Source organism: Oncorhynchus masou, chromosome 9 (genome assembly GCF_036934945.1).
Source record: "Oncorhynchus masou masou isolate Uvic2021 chromosome 9, UVic_Omas_1.1, whole genome shotgun sequence".
NCBI classification, from domain to species: domain Eukaryota; kingdom Metazoa; phylum Chordata; class Actinopteri; order Salmoniformes; family Salmonidae; genus Oncorhynchus; species Oncorhynchus masou.
The window spans coordinates 53,038,782-53,059,556 of record NC_088220.1 but is presented as its reverse complement, the minus strand read 5'-3'; the positions used below and the strand labels follow the sequence as shown (position 1 = coordinate 53,059,556).

General features: G+C 42.9%; 1 protein-coding gene across 1 annotated transcript in view; it reads right to left on the bottom strand.

The window, feature by feature from the left end:
* Nucleotides 1–20,543, bottom strand: part of ssh2a (slingshot protein phosphatase 2a) — a 40,436-nt gene extending 19,893 nt beyond the window's left edge. The window contains exons 1-2 of the mRNA XM_064974426.1: nucleotides 20,230–20,543; nucleotides 15,741–15,784 (exon numbers count right to left, since the gene is read on the bottom strand). Of these exons, the coding sequence (XP_064830498.1) occupies nucleotides 15,741–15,784; nucleotides 20,230–20,292 (107 nt within the window). The 5' untranslated portion in view covers nucleotides 20,293–20,543. The remainder of the gene's footprint in view (nucleotides 1–15,740; nucleotides 15,785–20,229) is intronic.
* Nucleotides 20,544–20,775: the final 232 nt, after the last annotated feature.

Sequence of the window (20,775 nt, the reverse complement as noted above, 5' to 3'; positions counted from 1 at the left end):
AATGAGTCCCCAGAAAGTCAACAGCTCCATCTCCTATTTCCTGCTCCCCTTTGTCCCTCGTCTCCGAACCAAGAGAAGCCAGTCAAGGAATTTCACTTCAACACGACCTGGCCTTGGATAAAATAATGAAAGCGGTAATGCGTGTACACAACAAAGGCGATAGTTCTGAGAACACAGCTCTTCCTCTGTCCTTTACTTCCTTCCTGGTCCGCTTCAGCCAAAACAAACATTGTATAGGCTTACATGGCTAAATGTCCACCTAATAAAACAGGCCATAGTACATTTAAAAACTAAGCTATAGCTTCATTTGGTCTCACTCATACTGGAAAGCTCCCCCCCTCATCTCCCCCTTCACCAAATGGTGGAGGCCAATGTACTTTCAAATGCTTTCCCAAATGCTCTCTTTCCTCAGTTCCAGAGAGGCTAGGTCTGTAAGCTGTATTATGCAAATGTAGGGCACTTAGTCAAAACACACCATTGATGTTTCCACTCCCCACTGTATGCCATTACCCAAGACACTACATAACACATGCAGCTGGCACACAAACAGGGAGCTACTATGCAAGTTCCTCTCTAAAGTCATAAAACCTAAGTGGCCAGAGAGATGAGAAGGCTAGCCGCGACGGCGTGGGACATGGTTACACTCAGTGTTTACAATGTGTGTGTGTGTGTAACACTTGACCCCTCGTGCACTCAGAATAACATGACAGGGAAGGAGACGTAGAAACACACACACATAGCTGGGCGTCTTTGGTTAGAGGGCATCGTCACATGGTCTTCTCCATTCCATTCAGCAGGTCAGGAGGTTTACCCAGTCACCCAGTGTCATCATCCCAGCCAAACAACACATTAAAAAGCACTGTGACCAGCATCTGTGCTAGTTATGTGGCACAGAATGTTTTGCACAACTTTTAATAGGCGAGACCCAATACTAAATCACATTGTTTCGACTCTGGTAATAGGGTCCGAACATGTGGGGGCAACACGTGAGTCCGAGTGCGCAATGGCTTGTCTCCCTCTTTGAATGAGAGTTAGCAGAAAAAAGGTCAAGTTTTACAGGCAGCAGTCAGTCACTGGGTCTCTGTGTATTCCAAGTAACCCCTTAAAACCCAGCTAGCAGCTGCTTCCTATAGGCCTGCTACACTGGAGCTAGTTGGAAAGCACAGGGCTGAAATGAGACAAGCCGAACACTTAGTCTACACTAACTGCAGCACTAGTAAGACAGGACAAACAATACAAGGCCAAGCACAGGCTAATGCATGCCCCGTCAAGCTAAAGTGTTTACCTACCACCTCGTCTATTTGGTTGTGATCTGAGAACCTTCGGACCTAAGTGAATGGATAAACAACAAAAAAAACGAGACACTTAAGGCACCAGGAATTAGAAGGATAACAGTGATATGATCAGGAAAATCATTGTCAGTGGAGGTTAGTAGGGCGGTGCTGGTAGCCAGGAGAGGTGTTCCCACCTGACAGACAGGTGTGACAAACAGGCTGCAATAAAAGAGGACTCCAGGCCAGGGGTTTGAGTCAGCATGTACAGCTAGCTGGCTGCTGCGTCTGCCATTTCCTTCCCACAACCGGTAATGGGACTGCGTGAACACGGAGCACAAGGTAACCCAAATCCAGAAGAACCTGCTCTGCCAGCCACAACTGAGGCGCTGCAGCAGGCACATAGATGATATAGCCAACCTGCGCCCCTCCCACTCGCCAAGTGCCCTTTTGGGTGGTGGTCATTTATTTTTTAAATAAAGTTGTTGTACTGAACCCATTGCCCGCAAGTCGTTGTGACGTCGTGAAGTTCACCACCCCGTCCGTCGGTTGCACCTGTTGGTCTGCCCTGTACAGAGCTTGCGCACGCCCGGTTGCACCTGGTACCAAGTCCGCCTTACACTGGGATTGTGCACACCCATTATCCAAACATGCATGGCTTGAGATGTGCATAACATTTGATTATCAATTGATTTACATCGTCAATATTCGGTCTGGTTGGCTGAAACGCACAGCAGAGAGGTAGAGTAGATTGGCTGCATCAATGACCCACCGACTCAACTCCATCCCTTCTTCAGTCGGCAGCAGCAACACCGGTAGTCTAGACTAGCTAAAATCACCATATATCATGAAGATGAATATAATATTATGAAGTTATTGATACAGCGTCGAAGATAAATCACAAAATCAGTAATAATCACATCAGTAAAATAAAATCGAGCTAGTTAACTTACAGGTTTCATCAGCATCAATTGATCAGCTGATCGCCCATCCTCTTTTCCCAAAGTCAATCATGTCTTTAGGAAGCACTGGAACTACATAACTAAAAGTATGTGGACACCTGCTCGTCAAACATTTCATTCCAAAATCATGGACATTAATATGGAGTAGGTCCTCCCTTTGCCGCTATAACAGCCCACTCTTTTGGGAAGGCTTCCCACTTGTTGTTGGAACATTGCTGCGGGACATGCTTCCATTCAGCCACAAGAGCATTAGTGAGGTCGGGCAATTAGGCCTGGCTTGCAGTCGGCGTTCCAGTTCATCCCAAAGGTGTTCGATTGGGTTGAGGTCAGGGCTCTTTGCAGGCCAGTCAACTTCTTCCACGCCGATCTCGACAATCCATTTCTGTATTGACCTCGCATTATGCACGGGGGCATTGTCATGCTGAAACATGAAAGGGTCCTCCCCAAACTGTTGCCACAATGCTGGAAGCACAGAATCGTCTAGAATGGTCATTGTATGCTGTAGCGTTAAGATTTCCTTTCACTAGAATTAAGGGCCCTAGACCAAACCATGAAAAACAGCCCCAGTGAGGATCCAAAAAAGGTGACCCCCCACCATCACTAAAAACACTGCTAGGAGGGTACTTTAAAAAATGTTTTATTCGCTTTCAAATGCTGACATTTCTAGTGACTTTTAGGCTGGATCCCGTCTTGAAATGCAGGTTAACTGTGTACTAACTAACCAACGAAGAATATGATCAGTCTGTGCAAAATAAGAAGTGGTTATTGTGAACCAAACTCATAGCTAAACATTTTAAGCAAAGCAATCCGATGAGGTTTGTTGCCTAGACTTTACTGCAAATGACACTCAAGTCCAGAGAAAAACACAATATTGCAGTTAACCATGACAGCCTTTATAATAGAACGCAATCTAAAATATCGCACTTGGGAAAGAAACATCTTAAAGTAGAAAATGAAACAGGCATTCTATTTTTGCTCTATTATAATGGCCACTATAGTACATATTGATTAATTGCACAAAGCTACGTGTAAAAAATAACATTCACTAAGTTAAAAAAATAAAAATAATCTCCCCTCACAAAAATGTTACAGTATGTCAAGTGCAACAACAAAAGCAATATATAAAATGGGCGACACTGAGCATTAGTACATTCTACACTTTGCCTGTGTACATCTGTTCTACAATGTGCCAACAGCAGAGAATGAGACCCTTTGTTTGGTATAATTGATCTCTTTCAGGCAGAGAGTACACTTGGCATACCCCTTTTTCTACACCTCATTGAAAAAAAGTGGGAAAGTGTGGTGTTCCTTTCACCTCTGTCAGCATCCAGTTTTAGCCAGGCCCAGCTACACTTGATCCCTGAATCCACTTGTGTAACAAGCAACGCCTCATTATTCACCTAATTATCCCATTCTGAAAATTAACCACAGAGGGAAAACATTAGCAAGCTATGAACTAACGAGTTAACATTTCACAGGATTGCCAGAGTCCAGTGAGCAACTAACGTAAACTCACCCCATTCCGTACAAATGTGCGTAACCGCGACATTCAAACGAGGCTGCAATAAAAACGACTGTAGTGACTGTGTTGGCATCAAAATCCGGGGTGTGAACTACGTTTAGATTCAGTGTTGATTGACATGGTAATGGACTAACAGTATTGGAGAAGAGATTAAAAAAAACTGACCCCTCTGACGCTGTACGTTACATCCTGACGTGTCACTACGTAATGTACATTGCGCATTTGCAACAATTTTGTGCCGTACAGCCTCTTTCCACCAGGGGTAGCCCTTCTCTCGCAGATTAAAATCATGCTTAACAATATACACGTGTAAGAAAACTTCATTATTCTTGTATAAATGAATATAATTATTGCTAATATTAAACTAATATTTCATGACTAGGGTTCCATTGCATTTTTTTGCGAGTCATTACTGCGAGCCATCATGACTCAAAAGCCGGAGCAGCTGCAGTTCACTTGTGAGGCTAACGTAAGCGCAGCCCTAAACCCCTCTTCAAATTCGACAAACCTTCAAACAGGTAAGTGATGAGACATTGTTCATGCAATTTGTTTTATTTACATTTTAAAGTTGATTTGTTGAACAAATCAGGTGGAAAAACCTGCTTCCTCACACAACATATTTCCCCCTTTCACGATCACTTCGTAGTCTTCGCTGCCCACCCGCAATTTTTTTTAAAGACCAGACGGAGCTCATTGCCTTCTTGAATTATGGGAATCGTGAAGGTCTCGTCATTGATTTTGCTGGAAAGGGGATAAATTGTGCTTTACATTGATTTTACAGTTGATCTGAAAGTATTACGTTTTTTGGGCGCAAAAAAAAGGTTAATTGTACGGACCAAGGTGATGTACAAAAGTGAGTGAGATTAAGTTAACGTTATAGCTTGAGGAATGGCAAGGAGTAACACACACCAGTTAACACTATAGCTAATTGGTTCCTCGGGAACATTAAAAAGTTATCTTATCTGACGTAACGCTAGCTAGCTAACTGTGACTGACTTTGTTAGCAAGCTAATTTTCACAACCTCAATTATTTGATCAACTAAGTTAGATAATGTTGCTCAACATTTCTCTGGCTGACTAACAGATTATCTTGCTCCAGTAGCTGGATCAAGATAATAGTACTTAATGCTAACAAAACCTGTCTTTCCAGAATGCGCACTGATGCTGTAACTAGCAAGTTGGTTGTCTCTTCATTCGTGTGCTGCATCCTGTTCTTATGTGAATGGCTGGCTGAGCCCAGGCTCGAGCCTTGGATATAGATATTATTGCTCCCAAACGCGCATCACTGGTTTGCTTACAGCCATTAGTGACCCAAATGTACATATTAGAGAAGCCCCCAGTCACAAAAATCTACACGAATCACAGTTGACCTATTTTGGCTTAAAAACAACGAATTCAGCCAGAAGGTGACTAGTTTGCATCCCTGAGCTCCAGAGTTCAATGGCGACGAGCTTTACACCACTTCAGCCGATGCTTGACATTGCACATGGTGATCTTAGGCTTGTGTGCGGCTGCTTGGCCATGGAAACTCATTTTATGAATCTCCTGACAAACAGTTCTGTGCCGCCGTTGCTTCCAGAGGCAGTTTGGAACTCGGAGCGCTTTAGTAAGGTCGTTCTTCTGCCAATGTTTGTCTATGGAGATTGCATGGAAGTGTGCTCAATATTATACACCTGTGAGCAAACGGTGTGGCTAAAATAGCTCAATCCATTCATTTGAAGCAGTGCCCACATACATTTGTATATATAGTGTAGCTTGCTTGTAATTAGTGACGAGTGAATGTGTCACAGAAATAAACAGACCTATGCTCAATAATTAAAAAAAATACCACAAATCTATACAGCAGGTATGTTATGAATTGAGATTTTTAAAGGTGTTAAAGGACCCTGAACATCCTATAGCCGATCCCTTCTCCCCCTCAATAGGCCTGCAGTCCAACAGCCCTCTCCTTACTATTAACGACAATGAAGTAGACCTAGGCCTGTCCTATATAGTATGCTGTCCTTGACATTAAATCGCCATGCATACACATCGCACAGCCAGAGCACAGATTAATGCATTATAGTATGTTACATTTAAAATCAGAGCCGTGGGACCAACAGCTGTCGTGTCTTTCGCGTGCGTGTTTGTGCGTGGCACAGAATAGATGATATTGGCACTCTTACCATAACTAGTAAAGACTAAGCAAAACGTGGAACATTGAGTATCGCACAATTTTTCCCCCTGAAACATTGCCTTCAATGTATTTCTAGTACTGGAATCCTTATGAGGTGTGTGTGTGTGTGTGTATGTGTGTGTGTATGTGTGTGTGTAACTGATCATTTGGGCTTCTTGTTACATAACCAATGAGGGGGTCAGGCTGTTACAATAAAGGGGTTGGGTGAGGAGCAGTTGGGGGGGAGGAATTGGCAAAAGAGGTAGCCAAATGACAAAATAGCCCAAGATCTGAACACTCTCACAGAGGACATTGAATGGGCAGGGCGGGGGGAAATGACCTCACCATCGCAATAGTATTACCTAATAGATAATTGAGCCCACATGTCCTGCAGCATTGGAGTGCAGAGTGAAGTCAGTGCAAAGCATAATGGGCGTTAAATGTTCTGTTATGGGGTTGTACTGGCCAAATGCACACAATGTCATGTTGGCTTCTTCTCAGCATGAAGCCAAACAGTTCGCAGTGGTGGAGCCAGTATGTTTGCAAACTAGAACTGCACTGGTATGGAGAACTCAGATTCCTACCTTGCATTAGCAGAATTCAAGACTAATTCCTGACCAGAAGTAAAATGAAATCAATGCACAGAAAATATGCTACATTGCAAGGGTTAGGTGTACATAACAGTAACATGAGAACATAATAAACAGCCATGACAGCTGAATAGGCCTATAAGAAGTTAGTACAGCAGACTTTATAATGCCGACTAGCTTTCCAAAGACAATGGTTTTTTCCACGACTGTGTAAAGTTAGGCTCGTTACAACAATCAGCTCTGTCATCAAGTAATTCATTCTATGTAATATCATTATCATGACGTGACTTTCTGAAGGTCCTATGATTGAGAGTTCAGGTGAAATTCTACTGAAGAGAACAATACTTGACATTAGGCCGATACTCAAACCCGGACAAACACACGCCCTTGTTTGTACTATAACCAGGTCCATTCAGCCTATAGCAGGGTTCATTAACCAATTTGGCCCATAGGTGGTTTTTACTTGGCCCCTCGAGTTTTGAGCTAAGAAATAATACATGCACAAATACATGTATGTAAGGTTTGGACACACCTACTCATTCAAGGGTTTTTCTTTATTTTGACTATTTCCTACATTGTAGAATAATAGTGAAGACATCAAAATTATGAAATAACACACAGAATCATGTAGAACCATCTCAATTGGGTTGAGGTCAGGTGATTGTGGATGCCATGTCATCTGATGCAGCACTCCATCACTCTCCTTCTTGGTCAAATAGCCCTTACACAGCCTGCCGGTGTGTTTTGAGTCATTGTCCTGTTGAAGAACAAATGATAGTGGGACTAAGCCCAAACCAGATGGGATGGCATATCGCTGCAGAATGCTGTGGTAGCCATGCTGCATAAGTGTGCCTTGAATTCTAAATAAAAATCACTGGAGAGTGTCACCAGCAAAGCCCACACTATCATACCTCAATGCTTCACGGTGCAAAGATAATCCGTTCACCTACTCTGCATCTCACAAAGACACGGTGGCTGGAACCAAAAATCTCAAATTTGGACTCTTCAGACCAAAGGATAGATTTCCACCAGTCTAACGTCCATTTCTTGTGTTTCTTGGCACAAGCAAGTCTTATTATTGGTGTCCTTTAGTAGTAGCTTCTTTGCAGCAATTCAATCATGAAGGCCTGATTCACTCATTCTCCTCTGAACAGTTGAAGTTGAGATGTGTCCATTACTTGAATGCTGAAGCATTTATTTGGGCTGCGATTTCTGAGGCTAGTAACTCTGTACATCAGAGGTAACTTTGGGTCTTCCTTTCCTGTGGCTGTCCTCATGAGAGCCAGTTTCATCATAGCTCGATGGTTCTTGTGACTGCTCTTGAAGAAACCTCCAAAGTTCTTGAAATTTTCCAGATTGACTGAACTTCATGTCTTACAGTAATGGACTATCATTTCTCTTTGCTTATTTGAGCTGATCTTGCCATAATATGGACTTGGTCTTTTACCAAATAGGGCTATTTTCTGTATACAACCCCTACCCAGTCACAATACAACTGATTGGCTCAAACGCATTAAGGAAAGAAATTCCACAAATTGACTTTTAACAAGGCACACCTGTTAATTGAAATGCATTCCAGGGGACTACCTCATGAAGCTGGTTGACAGAATGCCAAGAGTGTGCAAAGCCATCAAGGCAAAGCGTGGCTACTTTGAAGAACCTCAAATATATAATTATACAGCACCAGTATAAAATTTTATAACACCTACTCACTCTACCATAAAGGCCTGATTGGTGGAGTGCTGCAGACATGGTTGTTCTTCTGGAAGGTTCTCCAATCTCCACAGAGGAACTCTGGGCAGCCAGCTCTAGAAAGAGTCTAGGTGAATGTGTTCTTGGGGACCTTCAATGTTGCAGGAATTATTTGGTACCCTTCCCCAGATCTGTGCCGCGACACAATCCTGTCTCAGAGCTCTATGGACAATTCCTTCGACCTCATGGCTTGGCTGTGTGCTAACGACAACAACCCTAAGCATACTGCCAAGACAATGCAGGAGTGGATTCGGGACAAGTCGCCGAATGGTCTTGAGTGGCCCAGCGAGAGCCTGGACTTGAACCCGATCAAACATATCTGGAGAGACCTGAAAATAGCTCTGCAGCAACGCTGCCCATCCAACACGACAGAACTTAAGAGGATCTGCAGAGAAAATTGGGCGATGGGTGCCAAGCTCAAGAACATTCAGATACTTGTCCCGAGGTCACCCTTGCATTGTCTTGGCAGTGTGCTTCGGGTCGTTGTCCTGTTGGAAGGTGAACCGTCTTCTCCCGAGTCTGAGGCCCTTAGCGCTCTGGAGCAGGTTATCATCAAGTATCCCTCTTTACTTTGCTCAGTTCATCTTTCCCTCGATCCTGACTAGTCTCCCAGTCCCTGCAGCTGAATAACATCCCCACAGCATTATGCTGCTGCCCCCACATTCTTCACCGTAGGGATGGTGCCAGGTTCCTTCCAGAGGTGACGCTTGGCATTCAGGCCAAAGAGCTCAATCTTGGTTTCATCATTCCAGAGAATCTTGTTTCTCATGGTCAGAGTCCTTTAGGTAACTTTTTGTAAAACTCCATGCGGGTTGTCATGTGCCTTTTACCGAGGAGTGGCTTCCGTCTGCCCACTACCAGAAAGGCCTGATTTAGTGGAGTGCTGCAGAGATAGAACCTTCCAGAAGGACAACTCCCATCTCCACAGAGGAACTCTGGAGCTCTATCAGAGTGACCATCGGGTTCTTGGTCACCTCCCTGACCAAGGTCCTTCTCCCCTGATTTCTCAGTTTAGCCAGGCAGCCAGCTCTAGGAAGAGTCTTTGTGGTTCCAAGCGTCTTCCATTTAAGAACAATGGAAGCCACTGTTCTTGGGGACCTTCAATGCTGCAGAAATGTTTTGGCGACCTTCCCCAGATCTGTGCCTGACACAAATCCTGTCTCAGAGCTCTACGGACAATTCCACTGACCTCATGGCTTGGTTTTTGCTCTGACATGCCCTGCCAACTTTGGGACCTTAAAAAGACAGGTGTGTGCCTTTCTGTATCATGTCCAATCAATTGAATTTACCACAGGTGGACTCTAATGAAGTTGTAGAAACATCAAGGATGATCAATAGAAAAAGGATGCACCTGAGCTCAATTTCAAGTCTGATAGCAAAGGGTCTGAATACTTTAAATATATATTACACACACACACACACACACACACACACACACACACACTTTGCAAACATTTCTAAAAACTTGTTTTCGCTTTGTCATTATGGGGTATTGTGTCTAGATTGATGAGGAATTTATATTTAATCAATTTTTGAATAAGGGGGTAATGTAACAAAATGTGGAAAAAGGGTCTGAATACTTCCCGAATGCACTGTGTACATAGTTTGTTTCTGTGGAATTTTTATTGACTGCAAATAACACCAGGAAATCTACTCCAAGTTATTTTATTTTAAGAAATCGGATCAAGTATTCCCACGCAAAACAGGGAGTCACGTGATTGTATACAAATGTAAGCAAAGTTTGAAATTATTATGTTTTAGTCAAATGTTATATCCATTTGGGCTTCTTGCTGTCAAATTGCAGTCTACAAATGACGTAATTATGTTCTGACCCCCAATCATTCACTCCAGCAAAAAAAAATGTTAATAATTGTCCTGTGGCTAAATCTAGTTGATGATCCCCGGGCCTATAGACTATACAATAGGTTAGCCTATGGGCTACTAACCTATAGGGTAACCCATTATAAGCTACAGCCTAAACTCATCAAAAGAAAGAAACATCCCCTTTTCAGGACCCTGTCTTTGAAAAAAAAATATTTTGATTTTTGATTTTCTCACAGATCTTCATTGTAAAGGGGTTTAAACAGTTCCCCATGCTTATTCAATGAACCATAAACAATTAATGAACATGCACCTGTGGAATGGTCATTAAGACACTAACAGCTTACAGAAGACAGACAATTAAGGTCACAGTTATGAAAACTTAGGACACTAAAGAGGCCTTTCTACTGACAAAAACATCAAAAAGAAAGATGCCCAGGGTCCCTGCTCATCTGCGTAAACGTGCCTTGGGCATGCTGCAAGGAGGCACAAGGACAGATGTGGCCAGGGCAATAAATTGCAATGTCCAGACTGTGAGAAGCCTAAGACAGCGCTACAGGGAGACAGGACGGACAGCTGATCGTCCTCGCAGTGGCAGACCACGTGTAACAACACCTGCACAGGATCGGTACATCCGAACATCACAGCCTTTGGGACAGGTACAGGATGGCAACAACAGCTGTCCGAATTACACCAGGAACGCGCAATCCCTCCATCAGTCCTTAGACTGTCTGCAATAGTTAGTGAGGCTGGACTGAGGGCTTGTAGGCATATTGTAAGGCATGTCCTCACCAGACATCACCAGCAACAACGTCACCTATGGGCACAAACTAGAAGTTGACCAATTATGACTTTAACCGGTAATTGGAGGACCAAAAAAAAGCCGATACCGATTAAAATGGGCCAAGTCTTTTGTTTGTTTTTGTAATAATGACAATTACAACAATACTGAAAGAACACTTATTTTAACTTAATATAATACATCAATCAAATCAATTTCGCCTCAAAAATAATGAAACATGTTCAATTTGGTTTAAATAATGCAAAAACAAAAGTGTTGGAGAAGAAAGTAAAAGTGCAATAGGTGCCATGTAAGAAAGCTAACGTTTAAGTTCCTTGCGCAGAACATATGAAAGCTGGTGGTTACTTTTAACATGAGTCTTCAATATTCACAGGTAAGAAGTTTTAGGTTTATTATAGGAATTGTAGGACTATTTCACTCTATACGATTTGTATTTCATATACCTTTGACTATTGGATGTTCTTATAGGCACTTTAGTATTGCCAGTGTAACAGTATAGCTTCCGTCCCTCTCCTCGCTCCTACCTGGGTTCGAACCAGGAACACGTCGACAACAGCCACCCTCGAAGCAGCGTTACCCATGCAGAGGCAAGGGGAACAACTACTCCAAGTCTCAGAGCAAGGGACGTATGAAATGCTATTAGCGCGCACCCCACAAACTAGCTAGCCATTTCACATCGGTTACACCAGCCTAATCTCTGGAGTTGTTAGGCTTGAAGTCATAAACAGCGCAATGCTTGAAGTATTGCGAAGAGCTGCTGGCAAACTGCACTAAATTCCTGTTTGAATGAATGCTTACGAGCCTGCTAATTATAACGCAATAACACACAGAAATACGAGCCTTAGGTCATTTATATGGTCGAATCCGGAAACTATCGCGAAAACAAAACATTTAGTCTTTCAGTGAAATACGGAACCGTTCCGTATTTTATCTAACGGGTGGCATCCATAAGTCAAGTCGAAATATTCCTGTTACATTGCACAACCTTCAATGTTATGTCATAATAACATGAAATTCTGGCAAATTAGTTAGCAACGAGCCAGGCGGCCCAAACTGTTGCATACACACTGACTCTGCGTGCAATGAACGCAAGAAAAGTGACAATTTCACCTGGTTTATGGCTAGCGGCACCCCTCGACAACATTCCGCTGATATTCAAAAATATATATTTTTAGAAATATGTAACTTTCACACATTAACAAGTGCAATACACCAAATGAAACAAACTCCTTGTTAATCCACCCATCGTGTCCGATTTCAAAAAGGCTTTACAGCGAAAGCACAACATAAGATTGTTAGCTCAGAGCCAAGTCACAAAAACAACAATTTTTCCAGCCAAATATAGGAGTCAAAAAAAGCAGAAATATTGATATCACTAACCTTTGATGATCTTCATCAGATGACACTCGTATTGTGTAACATGATGTCCTACATGTATGTTTTGTTCGATAAAGTGCATATTTATATCCAAAAATCTCAGTTTACATTGTCGCGTTACTTTCAGTAATGTTTTGCTTCCAAAACATCCGGTGATTTTGCAGAGAGCCACATCAATTTACCGAAATACTCATAATATAAAAGATACTCATTGATAAAAGATACAAATATTATTCAGAATTAAAAGACAGACTTCTCCTTAATGCAACCGCTGTGTCATATTTTTTTTTTTAAACTTCACGGAAAAAGCACACCATGCAATAATCTGAGTACGGCGCTCAGAGACGAAACCAGCCAAAGAAATATATTCCATGTTGTGGAGTCAACATTAGTCAGAAATAGCATTATAAATATTAACTTACCTTTGATGATCATCAGAATGCACTCCCAGGAATCCCAGTTCCACAATGTTTGATTTATTCGATAAAGTTCATAATTTATGTCCAAATTCCTCCTTGTTGTTGGCGCGTTCGGCCCAGTAATCCATCTTCACGAGGCGCGAGCAGTAGGTCCAGACGAAAAGTCCAAAAGTTCCGTTACAGTCCGTAGAAACATGTCAAACGATGTATAGAACAATCTTTAGGATGTTAACATAAATCTTCAATAATTTTCCAACTGGAGAATTCCTTTGTCTGTAGTAAAGCAATGGAACGTGAGCTACCTCTCACGTGAACGAGCGTCACGAGCTTGTGGCACTCTGCCAGACCATTGACTCAAAGAGCCCTTATGAGCCCCTCCTTTACAGTAGAAGCCTCAAACAAGTTTCTAAAGACTTGACATCTAGTGGAAGCCTTAGGAAGTGCAATTTGACCCCATAGACACTGTTTTCGATAGCCCAGGCTTTGAAAAACTACAAACCTCAGATTTCCCACTTCCTGGTTGGATTTTTTCTCAGGGTTTTGCCTGCCATATGAGTTCTGTTATACTCACAGACATCATTCAAACAGTTGTAGAAACTTTAGTGTTTACTATCCAAATCTACTAATATGCATATATTAGCAACTGGGACTGAGTAGCAGGCAGTTTCCTCTGGGCACGCTTTTCATCCAAATGTGAAAATGCTGCCCCCTATCGCAAACCGGTTAATATTGCCTGCTGACCTGGATTTCTTTTAGCTAAATATGCAGGTTTAAAAATATATACTTCTGTGTATTGATTTTAAGAAAGGCATTGATATTTATGGTTAGGTACAGTCGTGCAACGATGGTTCTTTTTTCACAAATGCGCTATTGTTAAATCATCCCCCGTTTGGCAAAGTTGGCTGTCTTTGTTCGGAAGAAATAGTCTTCGCAACGAGGCAGGCAGCCCAAACTGCTGCATATACCCTGACTCTGTTGCAAGAGAAGTGACACAATTTACCTAGTTAAAAGAAATTCATGTTAGCAGACAATATTAACTACATATGCAGGTTTAAAAATATATACTTGTGTATTGATTTTAAGAAAGGCTTCGATGTTTATGGTTAGGTACACATTGGAGCAACGACAGTCCTTTTTCGAGAATGTGCACCGCATCGATTATATGCAACGCAAGACACGCGAGATAAACTAGCAATATCAACCATGTGTAGTTAACTAGTGATTATGATTGATTGTTTTTTATAAGATAAGTTTAATGCTAGCTAGCAACTTAGCTTGGCTTCTTACTGCATTCACGTAACAGGTAGGCTCATCGTGGAGTGCAATGAGAGGCAGGTGGTTAGAGCGTTGGACGAGTTAACCGTAAGTTTGCAAGATTGAATCCCTGAGCTAACAATGTAAAAATCTGTCGTTCTGCCCCTGAACAAGGCAGTTAACCCACCGTTCCCCGAGGCCGTCATAGAAAATAAGAATGTCTTATCAGACTTGGCTAGTTAAATAAAGGTGTAAAAAAATACATATATTTTAATTAAAAAAAAAAAAAAAATTAAATGTCCAAATCGGTGTCCAAAAATACAGATTTCCGATTGTTATGAAAACTTGAAATCGGCCCAAATTAAAATCGGCCATTCCGATTAATCGGTCGACCTCTAGCACAAACCCACCATTGCTGGACCAGACAAGACTGGCAAAAAGTGCTCTTCACTGACGAGTCGCGGTTTTGTCTCACCAGGGGTGCTGGTCGGATTTGTGTTTATCGTCGAAGGAATGAGCGTTACACCGAGACCTGTACTCTGGAGCGGATCGATTTGGAGGTGGAGGGTCCGTCATTGTCTGGGCCGGTGTGTCACAGCACCATCGGACTTGTTCAGTTTATGTCTCAGATGTTGAATCTTATGTTCATACAAATATTTACATTTAAATTTGTTAAAAATAAAACAGTTGACAGTGAGAGGACGTTTTTCTTTTTTTTGCTGAGTTTATAACTATTAACCTGTGTGAATGAACCTTATTCCAAGAGACAGTACTGATAAACCCAAATGCCAAGACAAGTGAACCAACACAAACAAGTGACGTCCCGTCCTTCTATAAAGCACACACTGACGTCAAGCGGCAGGTAACACAGATATCAGATACAACTACGCAAATATCAGCAGGAGTAATTAATTGGAGTAGTCATACACGAGTACTACAAACCAACCCAAATACTTATAGGCTGACTATTTTGCAATTCTAAAATCCTAGTGTTTTGGAGATGCAAAACCGCAACCATCACATTACGAGTCAACATGTTGATAAAAATTTCATTCAAGATATTAGAAAATATATTTGATCATATACTGTAAATTGAAAGGAGATATGCTTCCACTCTTATTTTATGCTGGTGTATGCTTTTTATAACAGCCCAGGCCTAGTCATCATTTTTATTTTAACTAGGCAAGTCAGTTAAGAACACATTCTTATTTCCAATGATGGCCTACCCCGGTCAAACCCTGACGACGCTGGCCCAATTGTGTGCCACCCTATGGGACTCCCAATCACAGCCAGTTGTGATAAAGCCTGGAATCGAATCAGGGTCTGTAGTGACGCCTCTAGTACTGAGATGCTGCGCCACTCGGGAGCCCAATGTTCCCGCCTGTATAATATTCTTGTTCTGTTCAAGTGTTTGCTGAGACCCCCTCTGTCAGTCATTGTGCTGCCTCGGTCTCTGGCTAAATGAGAGTCAGTTGACTCTGCAGCAGAGTATGTGAGCGGAGTTGATCCAAGAGACAGTATTGATAATCAACCCAACTGCCAAGACAGCTTATTAACTCTGGTCAACACATTCCCCCTAGTGGACAGTAGCTGGAACTACAGCTGAGCTTCCAGAGGTTCAATGACAGACATTTGTCGTCTCAGCTGACTCAGGCACTGAACACGACAATAACTGAGGAGAAATTAAGCCGGGCCTGGAAGGTTGTCAGCACAATGGACAAAAATACTTTAGAGTTGTTCAATTACAATACGTTGACTTCTAACAGTAGGCTTCAGCCAATCACGTCAGTGTGACTGGTAATGATCCCATCTTACCTCCGGGGCTGGGAGCGACGGTCATCCTCACCACTGTCAGCCTCCTGGGGAGAGAGCAGAGAACCAGTCAGAAACCAACAAACGCATGCATGTGCACACTCTGTAACGCATTCATAAACGGACTACAGTAATGACACATTTACAGACAGACACACCCATCAATGAGTGACCGCACAGACAGAGACAGACAGCTGCAGTCACATGAATAGACAAGGTTGCTTGTTCACAATAACCGGCCTGAGCAAGGAGATAAGCATATGAATCAAGTCGAGTGACTCAAATATCTAACAATGAGCCAAACAGATTCTTGGTACAACAGCAATATTAGGAGGTGTGCCGCTGGCAGACCGTTTGAACAGGAATTACACACCCAGTCAAAACAGCTGTTAATATTTAGGCTTGATAGACTTAAGTGTATAGCTATCTATTCAAGGGAGATTTTGAGTCAGGCACCGAGGAAGAGTGAATTAACCTTATTTTAAAGAGGATAATAAATTCCACAATGGCTAAATGTGCCGCTAAATATCCACTTTCATCCATGTCATGGGGTTGGCCGTTGTGATATTTCACAAAACCCAGAATAAGGCAGAATAGATAAGGGTTAAAATGGCTGCCGGCCTGTTTTGAAGCGTCCCCCTCTCTCCACCCCCACCCACCCGCCCAGGCCAGGCAGTCTGTTGTCCCTGCTCAGACACAGACAGGCAGGCCATAATCCCAGCCTGTTCTGCTCCAGTAATCCCCAAACTCAGGGAACTTTCTCCCAGGGATCAGGCTGTCAATCCTGGACACAGCAGCCCTAGCAGATCCCCCCCGTCTCTGTCCAGCCACACGGTCACAGAGAGAGACTGAACTGGGTTAATAAAGCCCAATGCCCCACACATTGGCTACATTCACCATGTCCTATACAGACACATGATGTACATGACACACAGGGGATGGGATGAAATGGTTCAGCGAATGAATCTTCATAGAAGAGGAGAACACGCACACAAAATCCCAGAGAGAGCTCAGGCCTATAGTCAAGAATACAGAAATGCTTACATTTAGGCCTCGTCTATGTAAAGAGATCTGCTTGTTGGGCTTGGGCGCATGACCACGATGGCGCGCAAACAGGCACAAATCAAAAAGCAGACAGATGTCAGTTAATGTTGGACTGCCACACTGAATGTACTGTAGACTACTACAATGGAGGCAAACATGCCTTGGCCTGGACATAAACCCTCACACATCAGAAATACAGTAAAGAAACATGGTGACTCAGGAGAAATATGACTCGAGGGAGCCAGCCGTCCCTTCAATGAGAGGAGCTTTCAAAAACATTTCACCCGCTGTTTTTCAACAGCGAAAGCAACAGAGGCCAATAGGCTGCTATAGAAAGGTGTTTTAGTGGAGAAGTGGAGAGACCGCAAGCTTCCTCTTCTCCCCGTGGTTAAGTCACCATACATGTAATACTATGTACAGGCCTATCTCCATGGTTACCATGCCACCACATGGAGGAAGGATGTACAGGGGATTCCGTTGAGCCAATGAGAGGGGAGGATTTAGTGTGCTAATAGGCAGATATCCCCCAGTCCAGCGATCCCTCTCTCTGATTCGATGAACAGAATACAGAGTAGGCTTAATTAATAGGCGAGTCAATATTTGACACTTCAGTCTGCGCCGATACTTACCTAAACAACAGTCAGTGGTAGGAGTTAAAGATAGAATCAGCCTAAATCAAATAAGCTTGGCCTAAAGTTTCCTTGCGTGGTCTTAACGTCAATGGGATATCAGACACAGCGCTATCATCACCTTTCGCTTCATGTCCACACACAGCAAAGGCAGTCAACTGGAATGCCCCCCCCCCCCCCATCATCATGACCATCCATCGTTCCAAGGACGCCAGCCATAATAACCCTGACCTGCGTGGCATCTTGCTGTGGTAATGGTCTACCAGTAGAAAGTAGCGGAGGAGGCCTAGGGCATCTCACAAGAGCACTCACATGGGTGCCTCATAGGTCACACGACAGGCAGCTGGGTGCCCTCAGCACCATCGCTGTGCCAAATTAGAGAAACGCTTGAGTAAATGAGGGATACAGAGTGTTTAAAGCAGGCGCACCTGAGTTAATTAAACAATTAAAACATCCCATTATGCTTAAGGTTATGTATAAATATATATTATTTTGGCTACCATGGCTAGTAGAAGACATCTCAGTGACTTACAAAGAGAGGTCTCAAAGTAGCATAAGGAAAAGGAAAGAGGATACTAGTCAGTTGCACAACTGAATGCAGTGTGTGTTCTGCATTTAACCCAACCCCTCTGAATCAGAGGTTCAGGGGGCTGCCGGGGAGCAGTTGTGTGTGTGTGTGTGTGTGTGTGTGTCTCAGTCACCAGATTTCAACCCAATTGAACACTTATGGGAGATTCTGGAGCAGCGCCTGAGGCAGGATTTTCCACTACCATCAACAAAACACCAAATTAGGGAATTTCTCTTTAAAGAATGGTGTTGCAGCTTTCCAATACAATTCCAGACACTTGTCCAATCTATGCCAAGGGCCATTGCAGCTGTTCTGGCAGCTTGTGGTGGCCCAACGCCCAAACGCCCAGGTTAGAAGAGTATCCTAAACTCAAGAGAGCTGAACCCCCCCCATCTGCCAAACTAACCCTGATTCAGATGACCATCCTACCCATGCTAGATCACGGAAATGTAATTTATAGATTGGCAGGTAAGGGTGCTCTCAAGCGGCTAGATGTTCTTTACCATTTGGCCATTAGATTTGCCACCAATGCTCCTTATAGGACACATCACTGCACTCTATTCTCCTCTGTAAACTGGTCATCTCTGTATACCCGTTGCAAGACACACCCATTGATGCTTATTTATCAAACCATCTTAGGCCTCACTCCCCCCTATCTGAGATGCCTACTGCAGCCCTCATCCTCCACATACAACACCCGTTCTGCCAGTCACATTCTGTTAAAGGTCCCCAAAGCACACACATCCCTGGGTAGCTCTTCTTTTCAGTTTGCTGCAGCTGCCGAAATAAAAACCTCAAACTGGACAGTTTTATCTCTTCATTCAAAGACTCAATCATGGACACTCTTACTGACAGTTGTGGCTGCTTCACGTGATATTGTAGTCTCAAACTTCTTGCCATTTGTGCTGTTGTCTGTGCCCAATAATGTTTGTACCATGTTTTGTGTTGCTACCATGTTGTGCTGCTGCCATGTAGTTGTCCTGTTGTGTTGCTGTCATGCTATGTTGTTGTTTTAGGTCTCTTGTCATATTTTTATTTTAATCCCAGCCCCCATCCCCAAAGGAAGCCTTTGGTAGACAGTCATTGTAAATGAGAATTAGTTCTTATCCAAATTGCCTAGTTCAAGTTTTTTTTTTCAAAATTAAGACACTTTAGGTTTCCTTTATTTTGTCAGTTACGTATAAATAGGCTATAACCTGATATCTCTGTCTGACTGACTGCTCTTAACCATCTCTACATTTCTGTGTTTACCTTTGCTAAAGCTATTTTCATGGCTGTTGAGAGAAAGACAGTGCATCCCTCATGGTCCACTTTCCCATTTATACTGGCCTAATGTGATTCAGAGACATGTCACAGCAACTATTCTTCTCTAGCCACAGACAGCTCGCAATGGATACGTCACAAGTAGCCCCCTTTAGTCCACTACTTTAACCCTCGATGTCATATGGGATCTTCCCCAATGTGGAGCATAAAAGGTCGTTTGACAGCCATGTCAAACTAATCCGGTTCTCACGCACAATATGAGAATAACTTGAGCCTAGTTGACATGGACCTGTTGTGAGAGTCCATTACATTGTTTTAGCTAGGTCTTTTTAATACAAAATTGTGAGTTTTAACGCTATACAGTACAGACATTTATGGCAGTGACCGAGTGCAACATTATGATTAGCTAGCTATGCGCAGGTAAACTCGCCAACACAGATTGACACCGACTAAGAAAAAGAACTCAAAGAAGCCAGTTTAGTTAAGAACATGTGTATAATTGACTTGGGGATAAAACAGGTCAGATATGCACTGGAATTATTTGCATTGCAAAACAGTCACTACTGTACCTGGCTAGCTAGCTGGCCAGGCTGTGACGTTTAACTTTGTATATGCAAAAGTGTTTTTATACACAACGCAGACAGCTAAAACACATTTCAGTTGAACAATTTCTTAGGAACGCATGCGCACAGAAAAGCAGGACATAGTTGGGACACACTTTTCACCGCACTTCGTTTCAGTGATTTTCGTCGCAGGTTAGGAGACCATTTCCGCTAACCCTAACCCTTTTCCTAACCTTATCCTACTATGTCCTACGAAAAGGTCAGTTTGGTATCGAAATGCCGTGAAAAGTATTTCCCCTAGCTAACTAACAGCAGTGCATGGTACAACAACCTGCTTGTTAGCTACGTTAGCCATATCCACCCTGAACAATAACAGTAGAGTTTAAATCCCGTGCTATGACAGACGACCAAGCTCGACAACTCACCGACACGCAGGGGCTGGAGGTAACGCTGGGTGTTGGCGAACGCTGAACCGTGACCAACGCCATTCAAGGTCCAGGAAAAGGATACCTTAGTTAGAGAAAGCAGAGGTGGCGAGATGTTCATAATTTGAGTAGATGATGTGCAAGGCGCCCGAGGTTATTCGGTCGTTGCTGATTTCCCTCCTATTCATTCAGCAGCGTATTTTGACGCATGCGATCCGCTGGCCAGCTGTCAAACGACATTGTTTAATGCTGCATTGATAACAATTCGTAAATACTAGCATACGACTGGGGAAAAATCCACGTGAACGCCCCTCCAACTCGTAATTACTTGTGGGAAATCATCTCTGAGCTCCACCTTCTCCCACATGATGAACTCTAACGTCACATACTAAGGAAATCAAATCACATTTTATTGGTCACATACACATGGTTAGCAGATGTTATTGAGAGTGGAGCGAAACGCTGGTAAATTACTTCGATAACAGCATTTTCGGCAGTTAAATGAAACAAAGCATTCTTTATAGAAAACGATATATTATTGTCATT